General features: G+C 37.0%; 1 protein-coding gene across 1 annotated transcript; it reads right to left on the bottom strand.

The window, feature by feature from the left end:
- Positions 1–5,229: 5,229 nt before the first annotated feature.
- On the bottom strand, positions 5,230–10,169 carry LOC131144746 (cytochrome P450 78A5-like). The gene is made up of 2 exons (XM_058093594.1): positions 7,325–10,169; positions 5,230–6,237 (listed from the first exon to the last, which is right to left on the bottom strand). Exons 1-2 carry the CDS (start codon positions 8,300–8,302, stop codon positions 5,626–5,628), a joined length of 1,590 nt encoding a protein of 529 aa, XP_057949577.1. The 5' UTR covers positions 8,303–10,169; the 3' UTR covers positions 5,230–5,625.
- Between the last annotated feature and the right edge of the window lie 14,334 nt (positions 10,170–24,503).

Below are 24,503 nucleotides of genomic sequence, written 5' to 3'. Positions count from 1 at the left end.
CTAAAATCGACCTACGGTTAGGGTATCATCAGGTGAGGGTTCAATCTGAGGATGTTGCAAAGACTACTTTTCGAACCAAATATGGCCACTACGAGTTCTTAGTCATGCCTTTCGGGCTGACGAATGGCCCTGCAGTGTTCATGGATCTGATGAACAGGGTTTTCCATGCGTACCTAGACCAGTTCGTAGTGGTATTTATTGATGACATTCAGGTATACTCAAGGAGTCCGAAGGAGCATGAAAACCATTTGAGGTTGGTGTACAGATTCTGCGAGAGAGGAAGTTGTATGTTAAGTTGAAGAAGTGTGAATTCTGGTTGAATCGGGTTGCGTTCTTAGGCCATGTGGTGTCTAAGGGCGGTATCTCATTTGATCCTAGCAAGATTGAAGTTGTGGTTGGCTGGACGAGACCGAAGAGTATGCAGGAGGTTCAGAGTTTTATGGGACTAGCGAGTTATTATCATCGGTTTGTGGAAGGATTCTCTTAGTTGTCTGGGCCTCTGACACAATTGACCAAGAAGGGTGTGAAGTTTGATTGGACTGAGGATTGCGAGCAGTGTTTTCAGGAGCTGAAACGGCGATTGGTTACTGCTCCGATTTTGACCATTTCGTCGGAGAATGACGGTTTTGTGATCTATAGTGACTCGTCTCTGAAAGGTTTGAAATGTGTGCTTATGCAACAGGGTAAGGTAATTACTTATACTTCTCAGCAACTTAAGGAATACGAGAAGAATTACCCTACGCGTGATCTGGAATTGGCCGCTATAGTTTATGCGCTGAAGATCTAGCGACATTACCTGTACGATGTTCAGTGTGAGATTTTCACTGACCACAAGAGCCTCAGGTACTTTTTCACGCAGAAGGAGTTGAATATGAGGCAAAGGTGGTGGCTGGAGTTGATCAAGGACTACGATTACACAATCAGTTATCATCCGGGGAAAGTTAATATGGTGGTTGACGCGTTGAGTCGGAAGTCAGAGCATGCGGCAGTGTCTGCAGTTATAGCTCGGCATCATATCATTCGGGATCTGGAGAGCCTTGGCGTAGAGTTGGTGGTTGGTGATCATCAGGCTTTCATTACTAGCTTGGTGATCCAGCCGACTTTATTTAAGCATATTAAAGCCACACAGGCTAAAGATGCGAAGTTGGTTGAAACTGTGGAGAAAATACAGCAGGAAAAGGTTGCGGATTTTAACATCTTTAAGAGAGGTGTGTTGAGATTTGGGACCAGGCTGTGTATTCCAAACGATGATGAAATCAGAAGGGCGATTCTGGAGAAGGTGCATCGTTCTTTGTATACGGTACATCCAGGTAGCACAAAAATGTATTGGGATTTGCGCAAGTCCTTCTGATGGAGTGGTACGAAGAGAGATATTGCCCTATTCATGGAGCAGTGTCTAACGTGTCAGTAGGTGAAAGCTAAGCATTAGAGGCCAGCAGGGCCGTTACAGCCCTTAGCTATTTTGGTGTGGAAATGGGAGCACATTTCCATAAACTTTGTTTCCGAATTACCGTCAGCGCTTCATAGGCAGAATGCTATCTAGGTAATCGTGGACAGGTTGACGAAATCTGCTCATTTTGTACCGATGAAAGTTAGCTACCCTTTGAGTAGGCTAGCAGATTTGTACGTGTATGAGATAGTAAGAATGCATGGGGTATCAGTGTCTATTGTTTTCAGATTGAAACCCCAGGTTTACTTCTCAAATTTGGAAGAGCTTGCAGGAAGCAATGGGAACGAAACTTACTTTCAGTACAGCATTCCACCCCCAAACTGATGAACAGTCAGAGAGGACAATACAAATCTTGGAGGATATGTTACGGGCTTGTGTATTGGACTTTAGTGGTAGTTGGATTCAATTTCTGCCACTAGTGGAGTTTGCCTATAACAATAGCTTCCAGGCTAGTATCGAGATGGCACCGATCGAGGCTTTGTATGGTCGGAGGTGTCGATCTCCTTTGTATTGGGACCGAAACTTGTACAGCAGGCGTTTGAGAATGTGGATTTGATCCGAGATAGGATTAAATAGGCCTAGACTCTAGAGTCAGCAAAAGAGCTACGTAAATGTTCGCCGCCGTGAATTAGAGTTCGAGGTGAGGGGTAAGGTATTTCTGAGAATCACTCCGATGAAAGGAGTGATGAGATTCGGGAAAAAGGATAAGCTGAGCCCGAGGTATATCGGACCATTCGAGATTCTAGAACAAGTGGGTTCGGTGGCTTACCGGATTGCACTATCTTCTGTGCTCTTGAGGATCCATGATGTATTTCACGTATCCATGTTAAGGAGGTACGTGTCGGATCCGTCACATGTTATTAGTTGCGAGTCCTTTGAACTTGGGGATGTTTTGGCGTATGAGGAAGTACCAGTTCAGATTCTGGATCGAAAAGTTCAGAAGCTGCGTACCAAGGAGATACCGTTAGTGAAGGTTTTGTGGCGGAATCACGCAGTTGAAGAAGATTCTTGGGAATTAGAAGCAGAAATACGCCGGAAGTATCCGCAGTTGTTTTGAGTAGTAGTTAGATAGCAGGGTTGGTATGGGTATGTATGTATGTAGTACTCTATTATCGTATTAGTATTGTGTGGTTAGTCTCTAGGAGAGTCCTATTTTATTATTGAGCTCCTGAGGCCATGTATGAATGTAACCATGGTATTCCTCCGCCATAAGTAAGGGAATGTATGTATGTATGTATTGTGACGGGGCTACGTATAAATGACCGCCGATTCTTCTTAGAGGGTGTATGTATTCAGTAGTATAAATGAGTTCGTAATGAGAGACTGCAAATTTCGAAGATGAAATTTTTGTAAGGATGGGAGGTTGTGAGAACCCGACCCATGTTATATGGATTAATTATATAAAAGAAGGGTAAATTGGTAATTGAGCAGCGTTCGTCGACAAAACAAGAGTTCGTCGACGAAGTCTATATGTTGCTCTTCGACGAAATTCAGAGGCTCGTCGACGAGGAGAGGCCGAGAGATTTCAGGGAAACCGGTGATCTCAGGCTCATCGACGAGGTCACCGTCTTGTCGACGAGGTGTCTTCAATGACTTGTCGACGAGGGCGGCTGAGTCAAGGGCTATAAATATCAGTTTTCTTTGCTTAATCACTAAGTTATCTCAAGAAAATCCTCTCCCTCTCTTTCTAGAACTTGAAGATCGCTCTTTCTCTAGATTTCTTCGTCGTTCATCACCTAAATAGTAAATCCGACGTTACCGCGTAGATCAGGGCAAGATTCTCTTCCTAAATAGTGAATTGGAATATCGTTTCGAGTAGTTTCGGGTTTTGGTAAAAAATCGAGGTAAGACTCGGTTTCCATTTATGTTTCAAAATATAGGTAGTAGTATGAGTTGTAAGGAAGTATTGTTCTACGTTGTTTAGGTTTTGGTGTCTCGGTTCATAGTTTTGGGAGCCGTAGAGTTCGTGGTTCGATTTCGGGTTTAGGTAAAGGGATTCTGTTTATATCAATTTATTTTTGAAATCGAGATCGGTAAACCTGTAGGTTACGATCATATGAATGTTTTGACAACTTATTTGGGAAAATCTATCGGGTAAAAATGTGGGATTTTCGGGTTATAGTTTTCAAGAAAATCGGGATTTTTGGGTATTATCTTTACTTTGATTGGAAAATTGTATATTGTGTTTAAACTGTATTATTGAGGTGACCGTATCCATATTTGTATAAAACTGTATGCTTGAATTGGAAAACAATATGATTTGCGATATACCAAATAAGTGTGGAATGTATGGTTGTATGTAATTGTTCCAGGTATTTTGTAAAACAACTAGTGGCGGCTAATTACCGTACGCTGATGAGTATAAGAACGTGAGTTCCGAAATGATTTCAGGTTTTGTGAAATCAGCTAGTGGCGGCTAATTACCGTACGCTGAAACAGCTATATGGCGGCTAATTACTCTACGCTGCGCCATGTACCGGTTCATTATCGTGGGCGAGAGTGTCCGGCTCTATATTCGAGGGTGTGAAATATCACCAGTGTTCCGACTGGTCACTGAAGGATGTGAGCTACACCGTATTGGCGACGTACTACTGTGAGGCTTCAGTTATCATAGGGTTCCGGTTGCTTGAGTGTGACGACACTGACCGTATGTTTGGGTATCGTATGTACTGAAATGGATTTGTGAAAATACTGGAACTGTATAGAACTGTATGGAAATGTTTCTAAAATGTATCGTATTGTATGGTGTTATGTTTTACGTAAAATAACATTGGTATGCCACACATTAATATAACCTACTTTCTTCTTTACTGAGAGGTGTCTCACCCCAAATGTATATACAAATGTTATCAAGTCCTTCGGGTAGCCGAAACTAACATCCTAGCATCTGGAAGCAGGGGTGTCGTTTAGCTACAATTAGTGCCTAGATGGGTATGAGTTTTGTAACCGGGTTGTCACGATGGTTTTTGTAGACACCCGGAGTATGTTTTGTAATTATGGGAACATATATTCTAGTGTTGTATAGACTCTGATATGGTATGTTATATGGATAGATTGAATAATTTTCGCTGTATATTTGATGAGTATGGATGTGTATGTAGATGTTTTGTGGGGCTTCTGTATACCCCACAGAGTTGGACCCTTTTCCGGTATTGTATCATGTATGTTTAATTGATATAGAGACATGTTAGGTTATTATTTTCACACCTGAGACCCATATGCGGATTCGGGGCGTGATAGGGCACTCGTCAACGAGTCCCTGCCGTTCTGCCCCTTTATATTTTTTTTCTTTCTTTGTTTATAAAATCCAAAATATAAGGATCTTACCATAAACAACATATAATTAAAATTTTCACTCAATATTTTTCATCAGCAAAAGGCATGGTAACAATGAAGCACGTTGGTGCATGTAAATAAACTAGTTTTGGTAGCTTGCAGTAATGTCCTACCGTTAGGTTTTGCTGAGCCAGCTGTAAATGTAAAGGATAGAGGCGGAGTGGGCAATTAAAGAGTTTGCTTGGTCCAATCCAAGGGTAATTAAAGCGTAGGGCTGTCTAATCACAAGAACCACAAAGCAGGGGCTAGGAACCTCCTCTATAATATTAAAATTAATCACAGCGAGCGGTCAAAATATAAAAGTACTTAATGTTGTGGATCGTGACATCACAAATAAATCGTGTTATATAGCATTACTAAGTTAAATATAACATTATACAGATATATTTAAAAGTAATAGAAAGGCCGAAGACTGATTGTCACTTATGAGTTACCATGTGAAATGCCGAAAATACTATTTTATTACTTCCGTGGAATGCTATGCCACTAGTTCTGGAATTTTCTTGAACTTAAAACACACTTGACACCCTCACCAAGTAGTAGAAGAGCAATAATTCACAGCTTCTGCAAACTGTTGCACTCTCTCATACCATCTTTGGGCTTAATTACAAGTGCTCAACCATGCCCTTAGCTCATCACTCTTCTTTACAATTATGCATTTTGTAATAACAATTAAACACTTCTTCCTAAAAAATTATACAATAAATCGATTCCTCTACTCGATCACGCATCCCGTGCATGTTCTTGTGATTGTTACGTGATAGTTTTACCCGAATAGTGCTGGATGCATGGCGACGTGGAGAGGTTTGTTTATTCTATAATCTCTTCGTCGTGCTACCTCAGAGGTTGCAGACGGCTTGACGGAAAACCGCGCAACAAGCCAATGGCTTCTTCATCTCAAGTGAGAGCCTCAAGCATTCTGAGAGATCCACGGGCTGGACCGGAAGCCATTTGTACCGGTGGAGAAGCCGCGCTAGCCATAGATGAACGGTGGCCAAGCCTAGTGCTCGGCCAGGGCAAACCCGCCGACCCGACCCGAACGGCGCCAGCCTGAGGTCCGAGCCCATGACCGAAACGTCCTCCTCGATGAATCGCTCGGGCCTGAAGGCCCATGGGTCTTTCCAAATGGACGGGTCGTGGGCTATGGCCCACATGTTGACCAATGCCGTGGTCCCAGCTGGGATGAACACCTTGTCCACGTGGACATCGTGAATGGCAAGGCGCGCCCACGAGAGCAACGGGCCCGGAGGGTGCAGCCGGAGGACTTCCTTCACTATGGCCTGAAGGTAGTGTAGCTTTGGGACGTCGGAATCTCGCACGTGCCTGTGGCTGCCGACGCACGCGTCGAGCTCGTGCTGGGCTTTGGCTTGGACGTCTGGGTGCAAAACCATACGGGCCATGATCCATTCAAGAAGGATAGCAACTGTATCTGTTCCTCGGAATATCATCTCCTAATTTTAGTCATCATCAATAATAAAAGCAATTAGATTTTCGGCATTTTTTTTTTGTCTAAAATATTTTTTTCTATTTTTACCTAATATTTAGTAAGAGTTGGTCGTTAATTCTACATCTTAAGTTTAATTTGATTTGGATCTTATGTTACTTTATCATTTTATATTAAATGATATTATTCCATTTCCTACTATTATGCACATATACGTGCATATATATATATATATATATATATATATATATATATATATAATAATGACTATCCAAATCTTGAAAAGCTAGAAATTGAACCACAGCACTATGAGTCAGAAGCATGAGGTTGGAATAATGTTTGTGGCTTTCTGGTGGGGTGGAATAAATATCTAAAACTTGTGGTTGTATATTTTCTGCACTTTTTTTCTATAGGTTATATAGAATATAATTTTCTTTTACTATTATATTTGATTATATATAATTTTTCTTTGCAAAGAATCTCATAGTAAATTAACCTTTTAAAAAAAATTAGTTTAGCTTGCTCATAAAATGTCATAAAATAATATGATAAAGAGAGAATGAAACATAACATAGGAAAACACTTTTTTTTAGGTCAAATTTGAAATAATTAGTTTAATTTTATAGTTTTGTATTTAAAATTAACAAAAAATTATTAGAATATTAATTATTTGTTTTATAAAGAAAACATACTTTGAAGTTATCAAGTTTCTATAATATAACTATTCCATTTTTTTAAGAATAGACATTTTATAATTAAATTGTATTCAAATCGTAAGTGTATACAATAAGAAAAAGAGATTTTTAAATTAGTTTAATATGGATGAAAAATGATTATAAGGTTAAATTTTTTATATTATATATATATATATATATATATGATATTTTTCAATATAAGTTAAAAAAATAAATTTTATTTGACCCTTTAATATTGTATAGTTAGCATATATAATAATCATTGACCTTTTGTCTGTTTACCAACATATTGAAGGGAAGACGAGCACAAAAAAAGAGAGAGAATATTCATCAACCTTTTCAAATCTTCAATTAATTTGCAAACGAAAAAGGTGAGAGAGAGAGAGAGAGAGGCCTTACCCACAAGACAGTTGCCATGTCTGAATCACTCAGTTGTTCCTCTTGTGACAGAGACAATAAAACACTCAAAAAATCACCACCACCACCACCACTCATCACCATCTCTCCAATCTCTCTTCTCCTTTCTCTTATAATCTCACCAACAACTTCATTAATCCTAGCTGCCAACTTGTGACACCTCCTTTTCACCCCATGAAAGTCCATAAATCTTATTTCGGGAAAATAGTCTTCCCAATTGAACTCCACTATTATCACATACCCTTCCTTTACCATAGCACCCAACTCCTCTCTTCTCCTTTCCTTTAGAGCACTCCCAAACACACTCTCCATGATGTTACTTAACGAACCCTCTTGTAAAATCCCTCTCAACTCCACAACCCCTCTCTCCTCCATTTCCCTCCCCACTCTTGCCACCATCTCATCTGCCAATCGCTGTCGAAGCCCCTCGAGGCCCAAAACCCTCCTTGGCGAGAACATGTGGGTTGCCGCAACCTTTCGGAGGTGGCGCCAGTAATTGCCGGAGGGTGCGAAGCCGATAGCCCGCTCAAACATGAGCAAGCGGGCTGATTCCTTCAATGGACGGTCGGAAAATGAAGGACTAGTTAGTATCTCTTTGGCAGTCTCAGGGTGACTGCTAATAATCACTCGAGTTGCACCCAAGCTAAATGCCATGAGTCTAGTAGCACTTGCGCCAAAAGAAGTGGCAATGGATGCTAGTTTGCGATGGGCAAGCGAGCCCATTTGGGGCAAGAGGCCCACCAAAGGCCAGCCCATCGGCCCACGAAGGTTCGGGGAAGTTTGGCAGTGGTTTCTCCATGCGAAGCCTCCAGGAACTAGCCAAAACTTGGGGAGGAAAGAGAAGAGAAAGAGGATGGAGAAGAGGAGTGGGAGAAGCCATGGAGAAGTAGTGCTTTGGTGGGTGGCTCCCAAGCATGAGAGTAGAAAGTTGAAGAGGGTTGGCAGCATGAAAGAGTTCATGTTAGGAGTGAAAATGTCAAAGAGGATAACTTTTGTGTGGAGAGGGCGCCATTGGGAATGATTTGTATATATAGCACCTGAAAAGCGAAAACTTGGGGATTACGATATGGTTACTTTGCCAACCATGGTTAGCTTATGGGAGTCTTTTTGCTGCATAGGCAGTGCTCTTCTCTTCCTTCAAGGCTGACAAGGACTTAGATTTTTGTTTAGTCACAATAATTAATTCACTATTTTGTGCATTGAGAGATCACACATGATGCATGAGTCATGAGATAGACAGATAAATAGTATGTGTGTGCTCCACAGTTCTAAATTTACTATTTAAATATATATATATATATAAATTATTAAAAAAATAGAATAAATATTAACAAAAAACTATATAGTTAGTAGTGCATGATGATGACTATGAATTTATAACAAATTTCTTAAAAGGAAAAAAATACAATAAAAGATAATCTCTACAAATACACATAGATATAGCGCTGATTTTTATAAAATTTCTAATTAAATGATGGCTAAAAATACAATGATCAACAAATCTCTAACAAATAAAATGTCAAATTAAAAATCAATTAGTAAATATAGGGTCAAGCAACAGAAAATCAGGATATTAAGCTCCGTTTGACTTATTGTGTGAGTATTCATAGTATACTTGCTACCTTAAAATTAAGTACTTGTCCAAAAATCCACTAACAATCTCACATTTAAAAATAATAATAAATTTACGTCATGTCAAAAGAAAGAAAAAAAGAAAGAAAAAGAGGAGCAAGTTCATATCACCTTTCCTTCTTTACAGTTGGCAGAGGGAAAAATTATGCAGAAGGTCCTTTGTTTTCAAAAGGCAAACATGGATATCAATATTTAATCCAAAAATCCATGAAGAGACAAGACAGATTTCATCCATTCTTAAAGTGGTCCAGTAAGACTAATATGAAGCATGTTATAAAGTTAATCTTCTTTCCCACACACCCACACACACACACATATATAGATAAATTGTTTGCATAGAGTTTCTCTAAGTTCACATAAAATTTTATTTTATTTTAGATATTTATAGCATGAAAATCTATTTTTTCCCTTCAAAGTATGAGAGAGTATCCTTGCTCCCTTTAAAAATTATACCTAATAATATATATAAATGTATCTATATACATAATAAGGCGTTCAAGGTTCAATTTCTTACATAGATTAAAAAATGTACATAAACAGACATCTGAAGAGGTTCCTATGCCAAGTCTTTTGAATGTAATTGGCTATATGACCCCCTTCACCCCAAAAAATTTGACTCTACCACAAGTCATCATTCCAAATCTGTACTCTTAAAACCTTATTTAAAACTTGAAACACATTAGAACAATAAAAAAGAAAACATGAATAAAATAATTCACTATTTCATGTTTAGCTATCTCAAAAAGTGAAAAATAATAGTAATAGTAATTGAACAAACAAAATTTTACCTTTACATCACTAGGGTTTAATTTCTCTTATTTTTTGATCGCATTAGAACAAATTCTCATTCATAATAAGATTTGATATAGAAAGAAAATATAATAAAAATAAATTATTTTCTTTTTTTTTTCAAATAAAATTCTTAATAGACAGGTGTTAAAAGTTTTTTTTTGGGTGGGGGGGGGGGGGGGGGAGACCGCATGTCCTATGAGTTGGATTCAACGAATCATGCAGATCCTTTGGGATTTTTTCTTTGTTGTTAGGGTGATGAGCAGTCAGTCACACCTCATGAATACTGCTCAAAACACATCTTAGGAGGCTGTACACTGTCAAAACATCTATGCATTCCTAAAGTGAGCCAAACAGGAAAAAGACTCATACCAATTGCCTTGTGGAGAAATTAGGAAACCAAGAACCCTAACCTCTTTCAAGCTCCAAATGATACATGCACATAGCTCCATCATTCAAGCTTTCTTCCAAGCACAGGCTCTGGCAGGTCAAACTAATTAATCAGCATTGTAATTGTATGGTTGGCAGACTTAAGTTCATGAATCAAGCAGAAGAAAGCAAAGAGCAAGATGGATTACCTTACTACACCTTAGGTAGGTTTTGAAGGCATCAATGAGAGGGGAATGGATGACTTTGGCCGTGATTTTTGTCCACAAGCATAGTATGGAAATGCCACCACAAGGTTAGGGTAGGATGTGCCAAACCTTGGTTCACTTGTCATTAGGAGCTTGAGTACTATCATTGCCCTTAAGCTCCATTTGGATTAATGATTTTACAAGAGGAAAAAACAAAAGATGAAATTCAATCTTCCTTAATACAATTGAAATCAATAATATATATATATATATATATATATATATATATATGTTATCTCTACTTTAAATATGACTATGAATAAAAATCAATATATTGAAATATTTTACTTTTTAAAAAAAAACAAAATGTAATGACAAGTAAAATAAAATTTTTTGTTCATTTTCCTTCATAAACCTAAAGGGAATTTCTGGACATCCTGTGAACTTGATTTCAGTTGGTAAAGCCCATGACACTTGACTGCTGGAGGCCCCATATGAGAGCTAAAAGAATTCGATAAGATCAGAAACCGTAATGATGGGAGAAACCAAGCGATCTGGTAGGTTGATCTTAAAGCTTAGAGAGTCCAATAACTAAGTTTATGCATTCACCATGTCAAAAATTTCAATACAAACTGCTATTTAACACATAAAAAAAAAAGGGCTTTTAAGAATTTAGACCCACCACCATCACATCTCAAGAATGAAAAAAATAAAAAGTACGCTCAATTTTTTTTTTAAAGATGAATTCTCTTCATTCTATAATTATGTCTCTATTTGATTTGATTTTGTAAAATTATTTAAAGGGGCAAAAAGAAGCTTAAAAGAAGATTTTTACAATGAAAAGTAAAGCAAGCACAATAATTTGGGGAGGGAGGGGGGGAAGCAATTTTAACTTATTAAATATTAGAATATAATTTTATATGGTAAATAATAAAAAATAAATATGTATAAACTAAGGGTGCAAGTGAGTCCAACTTACTTGCAAGCTACTCAAACTTGACTCATCCCCTAACTTGCAACTTAATTGTAACTTAATTCAACTCTACTTAAATTTGAACTACATCAGTATTTTAGCAAATCGATTTCAAAATTTAATAATAATACTTAAAGTCAAGCTTTGAATCTAATAAAGTTTTATAAATTTATTATTTTATATTATATAAGTTATATAATATATATTTTATAAATATATCTAATAATGTATAAATATTATATATATTTATACATGTATTTAATATTAATTTATAATCAAATTGAACTTAGTCCAGTCAAATTCGAAGTTAACAATTTTAAAATCGATCGAGTTAACATTTTCGGTCAAGTTTAAATATTTTACTATTTCGACTCATCTCAAGTATACCCCTAACCTAGACACATTAAGCATGTAAAGTTACAGTTATATAAATTAGTAATGCACATATTGCTTATTCCTACACTTTAATGTGAGCTGCACAAATTTACAGTCGCCCCCTCCTTTACCATGTATGTTGTTCATAAAAATGTGATGAATTAAAAATAAAATAAAATCCAAATTAAAGAGACGAAATATGGAGCATTCAAAGGAGAATATGTACTGTTTAGTCAAAAGATGTACCTTATTTTTTGTTCTTTTTCTCGCCATTTCTTTTTCAGTATTTCTGGGGATTTGTTTCGCTTTTGTAGTTCCCTGAATCCCAATAGATAGATTTTTTTTTTTTTTTCTCTTTGGATTTGAAGAGAGCAAGGTGTTCCACTGCCAGGTGTCATGTGACGGATATGTTCAAATTAAAGAAACGTTGGTGACCAGAGTTCCTCCTAATAATTAACAATGTCACCAACGCATTAATAATCGTTCCAAAGCGGATCCGTACATCCCGCACTTGCGTAAGCAATTTTAATTCTAAATTTTCTACAAGAATACATACCCTCTCTGTACTGCACCACCAACGTAATTGCCTACGTAATGTTTCTACCGTCCTCCTTGTTTTTTTTCTGTAATGATTATACGATATAAATAAATTATAAAGAAAGAAAAAAAAAATTCAGTCAGGTGGCAAAGACAGCTCGTGTAGCATTAAAGGCACCCAATGATATGACAGAACAGAGCAAGAAACATCTTCAACATACGTACAACGTTTTAAGGACTATAAATGAAAAACGAATTACCCTTAATGGGGTAGCTCAAACTCACCATAATGTAGCATTCGACACATTCACTCCGGGTATCATTTTTATTTAAGCCCTAAGGGTGCTGCCCCAACCCTAAGTCCCACTCAAATACTGGGTCGAGTACTCAACTTCTCAATTGAGAGGTGAGGAGATGCTATGGAGCTTAAGGCCCGATTCTCATGTTATCATATTAACCAATTCCACTAAACCTTGTGAACAAAAAGTAACTTCAAAATTATAAATCTTGAGTTTGTCTAAGATATGCAGCAACGGACGATTAGCCGTGACAAGGGCAGTCTCAAATCTTACGCGGGAAACCAGCCCCGCATGCCTCCAGAAACACACAGCACAGAGAGTATTTCCAAAGTTGCTTTTACACACGTGAAACCGATGCTACGAATCACTACATCAGGATTGGGGACCAAGTAATGAAATAAATTCTGAATATTTAACCCAAGAAAAGCTAAAAGAGATGCGTGGCACCTTCTTCCCCTCGAAATATGACTAAGTGTGGGGGGGGGGGGGAGGAGGGCCGCTACAGGCACATAGCCATTGACAGAAAGAAAATAATAACATAATGGCCTGCGAATAGAGAATTTGACCAAGAGGGACCAGTGGAAGGGAATCAAAGACGGCAAAAGGAACTCGCCACTCTATTCCTCCAGCACACCCTTCCGGGAGAATCCTTGGATAAAATCCCCAAAAACAAAAGCAGTTTATCGAAGTGGAATGCTCCAACCTTTGATGTTTCTACATCCACCCATCCAGTCCATCATATATATATAGAGAGAGAGAGACATTAGAGACACCAACATGGGTCAGATACCAACTTCTTCCCCCATTTAATATAAAAAAGAGAGTTGCTAGTGGGAACAGCAGCAGCAGCAGCATGATGACAGTTCTAGCATTAGAATAAAACACGCTAGTCCAGTATTTGAAAGCATGGATTTCATACCTTGAATCTGGATTTGAGTGGGTTTGCACAGAACAAATTCATATAGAACTTCATCCAAATCTATACGAATTTAAATCCAAGGCCCGAAATCCATGCTCTCCACACTACCTAATATGCATATATGCATTACATTCCGGTAAAGGTAATTCAGGAATCAACAAATCACTACATAAACATCTTCTGCAATTGATCTGCCTACGTATTTCAAAGACCTAGGCTAACAAAACACCACTACTACTTTTGGGTCAAATTTAACATTGAAATAAATCCACCAAGCATGATTTTCAGATATCTATACAAGCTCAAGCTATATAATGGAAATTGCAGCAACTTACATAGGATAATATGGTAGGATAAGAAATTAAGAATGCAATCTTTCCAGATGAAAGGGGCACTATATCATTTCAATAAACAAAATGGTCAGTAAAGATAGTACCTCCAATCAGTAATGATTACATATCTGGATACATGATGGGGATGCATGTTATTCTATAAGAGGAAAGAAGAGATGTTTACAATAAATCCACCAGGATGGAAGCCAGAACCAGGGGCAGGACACTAAAGAAATTAAGCAACAAACAAACAGCATTTTTTTATTAGCAAAAGCTACTTTCTCCAAAGAGAAGTGTTCTCTTTTACAAGAGCCAAAAAGAATATTAGATTCTTCTACCTGATGAATTCGCCAGCACTATAAATACATCATAATCAATATTAACAAAAAAAAAGATTTAGATGCCTGGCTCAACCAGCTATTTGCTTTAAATAAAGCACCCAACTTTTACATTAAGCAAGGCCTACTAGGTCTCTCACTGAATAAAGCATCAAGTATTTACATCCGCAATGATATATATCTATCAATAGCTAGAGATCCAAACAAGAAAAACATCATATGTCAAACGAAAGTCACTGGGTATACTTCCCTGATGTGGTTAACACATTAATGCAAAATTGGTTCACAATGCTCTGACTGAAATATAATGTTGTTCAACTGCCTATCCAGGCACATTTAATTGAAAGCTTTTATCTTAGAAAGTGATAAAACACACTGCACTTGTGTGTGGTACAATGAAGCTAGTTTCCACTTGACCTACCATCCTGACTATGTGTCCTAAATTATAAACTAAAGATAAAACAATGCCACTAAAAATTACAATTATTGTGGTCGCTCGACAACTTGTCTATCAAGCCAATCATGTTCATATAAGCAAGGAAGAAATTAGAAAAAATTAGAACAGCACACTGGTATAAAATCTGCACTTCAGACAGGACTGACAGGCCAATGTCAAAAATGTATAGCTGGACCTGAGAAAACAATAAAAGCAAAAAAACTAACTATAGAGGAAGATGACAATGCCATATGGAATTAACTTATGAAAACAAGTGACAGCATTGTTAATACATAAATATATATATATAATGGTCGGTAAGCAAAATAATGAGCTCTACAGTTAACCTTAATTTGATGTTTTCTTTTGAAACAGCAATTGGTTTCTGAAAATGCAGGCTTAAAGTACACTTCCCTGTGCATGCTTAAGTAAAGAATATTTCCTTATTTAGGGATTCTTAACTATTTTGCCACTACAATACAATACTAGTCCCACTACATTTATTTCCCACCAGCAGAACCACCTCACCAAGGTTCCTCATTGGCCATTTTGTATATACTTTGTGCACACATGTGGGGTTTGGGCAGGTTTTTTGGAGTTGGATTCATTTAACTCCCAAATCTTAGGATATAGAATGGTGTGCACTGCATTGAACATGGATAATTCACATATTTTAAAGCTACTGTGTAATGGAAGAATAAATCAAGAAGGATGTTTGGCCCAAGTGATCCTAGATGCCCACCTGGACCACATTACTTGCAATCATTGTCCGGAAATAGGATGCCAATCTTAAGGGAATATTTTTGCTTGGTTGGCATACCAACAAACCAACATCCAGGAATATTAGGTGCAATTCATCAGAAAAATAAGAATCCATCGAGAATCCATGATTACCAAGGAGAAGGATCGCAATTCTCACATTTTATCTCCTAGCCTCAGTTAAATACATTTTCTCCAGCACAAATCTCACAATAGGGTGTTGGACGCACGCCATACGGCCACTGTGATAAAATATTCATGTACTTGTGAGTGAAGACAGGTGCTTTAAACATTTTGAAGTGTTCATCCAACATGCACTTTCTCTCTTGTGCCTCTTATTTATAGGCAAAAAAATGAATCAAGGTCACAAAGGGAGTGCCAGGATGCCAGCCCAGTACAAATAAAAAGAGATCATATACATGATAAGAAATCCAAAGAAGCTGTACACCACCATTCACATGAAAGAGATTTCTCAGAGAATTTTGGCTAGTTAGACCTTTTGGATTAAAGAGGGGAATTGAAATACTAAATTCTTCCCCAGGACAGCCAATGCCCATAGAAGATACAGCTCAATCCCTAAACAAAGTATAGATTGACAGGGTTATGTTTGAGGTGGATGGAGGTGACAATCTATAATTTTACACACACCCCCACCAACCAAAAAAAATGAAGCCGCATATTTGGAGAATTTTGCCCAGGCACAAGCTTTTTACTATCGAAGGCATCAAATTTTAGCCTTTTGGTTTGAAAGACCCTCTGATGAAGAAGACATTCTGAAAGCTATGAAAGATTATAAGGGACAAAGCTTAGAGCATGAACTTTACTTCAGCTTTCTTGCAAACTAATTCGGACACAATTAAGCCAAACATATTTAGAGTTTTTGAGGATTTCCACACAAACTTTTTTTGATTTTCTTCCAAGCTAATTGGGGTGTGGTTACAAATGTAATCAGAGTTTTTGAAGATTTCCATGCAAACATCAGTTTGTGGAAGTTTGACTCTACGTCTCTACCTATAGTTTTGATCCTGACAAAGGCAGGGCTACATTAAAGACTTCCCATCTATTAGTCTTGTGGGAAGCATTTACAAACTCATCACTAAGGTTTGGGAAATTGTTGGATGCTTGGTGAGGAAGTGGTTTGGTGAGAGGCGGTAGATCTCAATGAGGGGATATTTTTCTAATGCCTTCTTTTTTTCCTGTCATTATTAATAGTGAACCTACGTCTTGGTTTAGGGCTTCAAGAGGGGTTAGGTATGGGGATCTGCTTTCTCCTTTTTTGTCTGTTCTTTGAGTGGATTGGTTCATAGGGCGTGGGTAGAGGAGAAGTGAGAGAAGGATGAGGGTGGGGAGAGAGAGGATTGTGGTGTCTCATCTTCAATTTGTACCACCTTCTTCCTAGAAGATCATATGGAGTCTTTTTTTCACTGTACTCACTTTTTTACAATTATTTGAGAGGGCTTCTGGTTTAAAAGTTGATTTGGTAGAGTGGGTTAGCTTGTATTAACTTGAGTAATTCTAGATCTGATGCTTTATCTTTGTAAGCTGGGTGTGGTATTTTAAAATGGCCTTTAATTTATAAAGCAGTTCCTTTGAGTGATAACCCCCGAGATAAGTTTTTTTATTTTTTGGGATCCTATAGTAGAGAAAGTGTCTAAGAGATAAGATTGTTGGGAAGGTGCTTTATTTTTTATAGGAGGGAGGATCACTCTTATTTAGACTAGTCTCTGTAGCATCCCTCTCTATTTCTGGTCCATTTTTAAAATTCCTGAGGGGTTGGCTAGAAATAGCCATATGAGATTTTCCACTCTGGGGTGCAGGAGAATAGGGATCATTTGATTAGTTGGAGGATGGTTTGTAGGTCAAAAAAGGAAGAGGCGTCTGGAAGTTAAGTGTCTAAAAAATCGCCCTAATGGGTAAATGGCTTCGGAAATTTCCTTTGAAGGAAAATTCTCTTTGGTACAAAGTTATTAAAAGTAGATCCCTTTGGAGAGCTAAGCATTTCTAACGGACTAAGCATTTCTTTTGAGAGCCTTTGAAAATGTATCTCTCATATTTACCCTCTCTTGATCCCTTGCACCAAATTTATTGTGGGTATTGTATTCATTTTTGGGAAGTCATTTAGGTTGGTGTCTTGCACTTCCTTTCCTCATATCAAAGTATGGTGTGTCCTCTTTGCATAATGGAATTCTTTCTTCTAGTTTGTATTCCAATGGGGGAGGAATTTCCTTGGGATTTCCATTTTCATAGATCCCTTAAAGACAGGGAGGTGTTGGAGCTCTCTTCTTTGTTGTGTTTGTTGGAGGGTAGCCATCCTTCTATGAGAATGGACTATCAGTCATGGACTCTTCATTCTTCAGGGGAGAATTCTTCCAGGTTCTTTTTTGAGTTTTTAATCCAAGGAAATCTGACTTTTCCACTTCATTGTTCCATTTGGAAGGCCAAAGTCCCCTCTAAGATTAAGTCTTTTATTTGGTTAGTCGTTCTTAATAGAGTTAACATTAACAATGTGAAGAGTATGAGGCCTTTTAAGGCTTTATCTACTTCACATGTTTCTTCGTTGTTCATTTTCTTGGAGGATCTGGAACAAATTATTCGGAGTATTTGGAGAGTCTCAAAGGCAATGGTATTTGAATCCCGTAGTGGAAAATTTTAAGAAGTTCATCAACTGGAAAAGATATTGATTGAAGGGTGGAAGACATAACCCTCACAATAGTACCCTCTCCAAACCCCATGTGTACAAACTATTCTTCTGATGCCTTGCTCAGTTGCCAAAGGATTAAAAGATATTTAAAGGGGTCCCCCATTTGGTAAAAAGAAGGGATGGGGCTAGGGGTGGGAGTGGGGAGCAAGCAACCAATCTATATGAGGTATTCAGGCATCAAAACCTTTGCCTTGTTTCATAGGGCCCATCTTGCGAAATGGTTTTGGAAGTCTGTGACAGAAAAAATGATTGCCATGAAGGAAAGCCGCCGTTTCTAAATGACTCAAAACACAATGGCTGGATCCCTATGGAAAGAAGGGTGACATGGAGTTTGCTACCTTGCTTCATTTAAAGGTGGGGCATGGTGTGCTTGGAAAGAGAGATAAGAGAGCCTTCAAAGGTACAACTACACTGCAGTGGATTGCTGTTGTTTCCAGCTGGCTTAATGGGCATAGTGTAAAAGATTTTAATGTAATCTTTGATGTTTGCGACACTCTACAGAGTGGTTGATGATTTGACCCACAGGATTGCATCCCCTTGATGCCTTGTTAATATAAATTTCTCTTTACTAATAAAAGAAAAAAAAGGTGGGGAATTGTGGCAATATTCTCTTCTACTGTGATTTTATGCATGCCCCTCTAAAACTTGGTGGTGGAGAGCTGCCACTTAGGCCTAGGATGTACAATTACTACCAAAATACCAAACTGAAACTCAACTGTTTCACCTATTGGTTCAATTTTTCAGTTTTGGTTTTGGTTTTACAAGTAAACTAAACTGAAAGATTGAACTATGCTTAAATTTTAAATATTCAGCTTTTGATATATATATTTTTTACAGATTTTTACATTTTATTTTTATTATCTTACTCATAATTAATTTTAGGTCTTAAATTTTCTCAAAATTAAAAATATATTTTTAAAATTTTTTGATATAATCATTATGCCATAAAATTTGAGGGTATAGAAGCCCTTTTATAGAATAGAATGAGCGCCCCCCCTCCCCCCGGCGCAATGTGGGAGAAGACTCCCCCTACGCAAACTCAGCCACACTTCAAAAATCCAAGAGAGAAGGAGCTATACCAGTCCTACCTTCTAGCAAATAAAAGTTAGGATATAATTCCATCTTTGTTGTGGCTGATCAGTTCTTTAAAATGGCATATTCTCCATGTGGAACAACCTCTGATGCTTCACATATTGCCAAGTGGTTCTTCAAAGAGGTGGTCAAATTGCATGATTTGCCTAGTTCTGATGTTCTATAGAAATCAAGTTCATTAGATATTTTGGAAGACATTTTGGATGATGAGTGAAACTAATGTGATGCTTCGTTATGCTTGTCAACCCCTCCCCCCAGGGCCCTCTATGGTCAAACTAAGGTTGCTTATAATAGTTTAGGTGATCTTAGGCATATTCTAGGAGAAAAACAAGGCAATTGAAACTTAGCACCACCTACAGTTAAGTTTGCCTTTAACAACTCTGTGAATAGGTCTGTAGCAAGAGCCCTCTTGAATTTGTACTAGGTAAAAAACCCCATGAGCCCTTTTGAGATATAAGGTCGGACAATGACGGGTATTTCCAGTAGTGTAATCATTGAGTGATTTACCACAAGAATTTCATAAAGGGAGCCACTATGAGCAAGGAGAGATCCATAGCCATGCTCTCCAAGTAAGCAACTGAACAGAACCTACCTAGACGTAGCCAAACAAGGAAGAAGAAATCTGGCAGGCCCACAATGAAAGGAAAAAAGGGGAAGGTTGTTCATAGAGGGAGAGAGGAAGGCAGAATTTTAATTGAAAATGGATTGCTGTCAGAAACATACACCCACCAAAGTATTTATATCCTACAATTAACTAAAACAAAAAATTACAAATTAAACCCAACATGGCAAAATATTATACAAAAACATCTAAATCGTGCATTCAGATGTCCTAAATCTAAGCCCAATAGACAGCCTAATGGCAATCCTCCATACTACCCAGCTGAAAGGAATTCAACACTGAATAGGGTGACTGCACTCTATAAGCTCAAAAGCACTCTCATGAACATCATCCTCACCATGTAGAATCCAAAACGTGCAAAGGAAACCTCTCCATTAAACCAAACATCATCAAAAATCACCTTGAAGAAAGCCATGAACTCATCACCCAAAATAGCCTTGAATGTATCCTTATGGCTAAGAAATGGGAGTAGCCTGAGGAACTACATAACCTAAATGAGGATTAAAAGGCAAAGCTTGAGGCTCAAATGTGTCATGGTAAAGCGTTGTTTGGTATCATTTATGTTTCTGCTTTCTGTTTGCTGTTTTATATTTTCATTTCTCAATAGCAAAAAATAGATTATGAAAATGTGTTTGTTTATGCTGCTAGTTTTCTATTTCTGTTATTGATTTCAGCAATTTTCAAAAAAATTAAAAACCTGATTCTATGATTTTCAGTTTTTTTGGCAACCTATTGCCCAAATACTTTAATATCCAAAATTAACTTTTGTGGATCAAATCATTCATTTTATACATAATCTTTAATTTAAATTATTTGATTTAAGATTTATTTATAAAATATCCATAAATTTTCCAAAAAAAATAAATCATAAAAGAAATTTAAATTTTACTATTTTTGAATTGTCATGTACAACAAAATTGTTCTTGTAAAGAGAATCCTGAAATATAATAATTAATTAAAATAATTATAATATTTTTTATTTTTATTATAGTATTTTGTACTTCAATTATTCTAATCATATTTTTTTTAATTGTTCAAGGATAGGGATAGACCTAAAATGATAAGGAATGAGGATGGTAAAGATTTAATAGTCCTAAATTTGTCAAAGGAATGATCGCATAAATTGGCGAAAAAAAAATTCATGTAGCCGGCCCCACCTAGTGGGACTTAAGGACTGGTTTGCAGTTGTGGTTATATTTTTTTAATTGTTATTTGATTCAAGGACAAAAATGACATTTGATCAATCGTTTTTTTAAGTCCATTTTTTTCCCACTACACATGTATCCAAACTACGGTTAACAAACTCTACCCAAAATTTTGCGTATGACAAGCAAAAGAGACCATAAACTTAGTGTCCCACATTTTCCAAAGTGTCTTCTAAAATTAACTAACTTGTTCACCTTGTCAAACACTATGGAACTTGGCAAATCATGCAATTTTACAACTTCCCTAAAGAACATACATGTAAGTGAGCATCTGCTGACTAATCAGGATGGAGTTTTGTCATTTTAGAGAACTTATCAACTACAAGAACTTTATAATCATGACCTCATGCTATTTTAGGGATGTCAGAGAACAAAATCCATACTTGGGGGTCTCTCCAAGACATGTGTGGCAAAGGAAGACGGATATAAACAATATTGTTTTGTTTCCTATATTTAGCCAACTAGTAAATACGAAATTGGAAGACTATCATAACTACATCCCTCTTCAAAGAAGGCCAATAGAATCGATTCTAAGGCAATGGTCTTATCCTATGCAAACTACCAGCTAACCCACCAACATGCAATTCCCAAGCTAGGAAATCACTAGAAGATGAGCTGGGAAGCATAACCTAGTGCCTCTGAACAGGTAATCTTTATGGATGAGGAAGTCTATAAACCCTCTACATTACTCTCGCTCACCCAGAGTCACCTAAAAAATGATCCCATAATCAGGACAGGCAAAACACAAGTGATCAAATATTATGACATCAAAACTCATGACTTGAGGAATGACCATATGTGGACTAAGGCCATCATCTACTTTATTGTCAATATCCAAGTGATGTTCAATAGCAAAGGTTACTCCAAAATGTTTAGTGGAACAATACATTTGGCAAAACAAACAGCTTAGGAGTTCGACTTCGATAAGTGCTCGTTTGGGCTTGTTCATATTCAGGCTTGAACATAGGTGAGCTCAGTTTGTTTCGGCTTGTGAACAGCTTGACTCGCTTATTAAGCTCGAATTAGGCTTGGCTTCCTGGATAAGGGCTCTCGCATCTCAGCTCTCGACTCTCACATCACTTTGGCCCCTTAACTCACTCTCTCTCTTTGTGTTGTTATACAATTTAACTTGAGCTTTTCCCCTATTTATCAAATTGCCACATTTACCGCAAAACATAAGCATTTCAATCCAAAAAATCAGAGTATCTTCAAGGCTTTACGCAAATCAAAACATGCAAAATGGAATGATCACGAGACGATGAAGAAAAAAAAATTGAGAAACACATTTAATATATATATATATATATACATATATTACATACTAATGATTTTTAGTCTCTCTCTCTCCCTCTCCCTCTCTCTCTGACGATGAAGAAAATAAATTGAAAAACACATTTAATATATATATATATATATATATATATATTACATATTAATGATTTCTACTCTCTCTCTCTCTCTCTCTCTCTCTCTCTCTCTCTCACGATGAAGAAAAGAAATTGAAAAACACATTTAAAATATATATATATATATATATATATATATATATAGTACATATTAATGATTTTTAGTCTCTCTCCCTCTCTCTCTCGCAAATCAAAACATGCAAATTGGAATGACCACGAGACGATGAAGAAAAGAAATTGAAAAACACATTTTAAATATATATAGCACATATTAATGATTTTTAGTCTCTCTCTCTCTCCTCTCTCTCTAGCAAATCAAAACATGCAAAATGGAATGATCACGAGACGATGAAAAAAAGAAATTGAAAAACACATTTAATATATATATATAGCACATATTAATGATTTTTAGTCTCTCCCTCTCTCAGTTTTTTCCCCGTATACCAAATTGCCACAGTAACAGCAAGATATAAGTATTTCTATCCAAAAAATCAAAGTATGTAAAACAGAATGATCACAGGACAATCAAGAAAAGAAATTGAAAGGTCACATTTAATACATATATGATATCAATGATTTTTACCTTCCCTCCCTCCCTCTCTTAATTTGATTTTTTTCCCAATATATCAAATTGCCACAGTAATCACAAGATATAAGCATTTCTATCAAAAAAATCAAAGTATGCAAAATGGAGTAATCACAAACTGATCAAGAAAAGAAATTGAAAGGTCACTTTTAATACATATATGGTATATATATTAATGATTTTTACCCTCCCCTCCCCTCCCTTCTCCTCTCCTCCATCTCTCTTAATTTGAGTTTTCCCCATAATAGCATTTCTATCCAAAAAAAATCGGAGTATGCAAAATGGAATTATCACAAGGCAATCAACAAAAGAAATTGAAAGATCACATTTAATACATAAATGGCATATGTATTATGATTTTTAGCATATCCATACATGTGTGTATGCATAGATAAAGGCCTAGAATAGTTAGAATTTTGGAGAAGTTAGGAGGATGAATAATTTGATTTGTTGAGCGGATTGAAAAGGAAATTAACTCTACATTTAAAACTTTTTCTTTTTTTTTTAATTTTTTTGTTACTTCATATTCTATTGAACAAATCAAGCCTGAGCCCTAGCCGAGCTACCTGTCTACCTAGCCAAGCCTAAGCATGTTGAAGCTCACTCAGCATGGCTTGTCTACCATGTGAATGGATCTCATATAGAGGTGTGGGCACTTTGACAAGGGTATCAAAGATCAAATGGGAGCGCCAATCACAATTCCACATAGAGTGTGTAACATAGAGATCTTGACCATACAACGATAGAGTAGGTCTCATCCTTGTGAGATGCCTTCTATGGGTGAAACCGTGATGTCCAATGACCTAAAGCTGACAATACCTCACCAAAGCTCAGTTGAAGCATTACATTTTTAGCACTTTAATATTTTATGAGAACATAAATATCACAATACTGTGGTCAAAAAAGAGTACAAACTTCTAGGTTAGAAGATAATATCAACAATATAAAACTCACCACAGCCTAAAATCCTGTCATATGGGTTGTTCTACAAAACTCAAAACTCCACCTATACCTACCGCAGAGGCATCACAAGCAACTTCTAAGATATGGTCTAGTTCATGCATCCTAGTGTCTAAATCTACGCCTAAATCTGTATGCACATTGCAAGATAAGTGGGGGTTAAATGATGATAATGGTCTTCTATTAATGGCCCATACATGATTCCTATATTTTTGAGCTTGCATAGTGATGCATAATGAGAAACAAGTAAGCCAATGGATCATTTCAACCCAATTTGGAGGCCTATGTCGAAGAATTGGGTCAATGGTTTATAAGGTCATAAACCCAAATGTGCTTAGTTAAATAGTTGTCTATTATGTGTGTTTAGTTTGCTTGTAGTAGGATTATGTATTCTGGGGGGATTGCCTATAATATTTGTGTATTTTAAGGGTATTTTTGTAATTTCGTCTAGTTTTAGTCGTATACGTGTAATTTCATGTGTTAAGAGGCTTACTTATTAGCAGTGTGCAAAAGCCATGTAGAAGGTGGTTGTTGAATTTGAATTTGAAAGTGAACATGTGATTCCCCCTTGTATCACCTCTCTCCTCTCCTTCTCTTCCTTCTTCCTTCTTCCTTCTTTCATGGC

This window comes from Malania oleifera, chromosome 12 (genome assembly GCF_029873635.1).
Source record: "Malania oleifera isolate guangnan ecotype guangnan chromosome 12, ASM2987363v1, whole genome shotgun sequence".
NCBI lineage: Eukaryota > Viridiplantae > Streptophyta > Magnoliopsida > Santalales > Ximeniaceae > Malania > Malania oleifera.
Note: the sequence above shows the minus strand (reverse complement) of the source record. Positions and strands in the feature narration are given on the sequence as shown.

Excerpts from the sequence above, each read along its gene's own strand:
- LOC131144746 (XM_058093594.1), bottom strand. The coding sequence starts at position 8,302 with ATGAACTCTTTCATGCTGCCAACCCTCTTCAACTTTCTACTCTCATGC. Across the intron at positions 6,238-7,324 it reads ACATGGCAACTGTCTTGTGG|GAGATGATATTCCGAGGAAC; the intron begins GTAAGGCCTCTC and ends GACTAAAATTAG.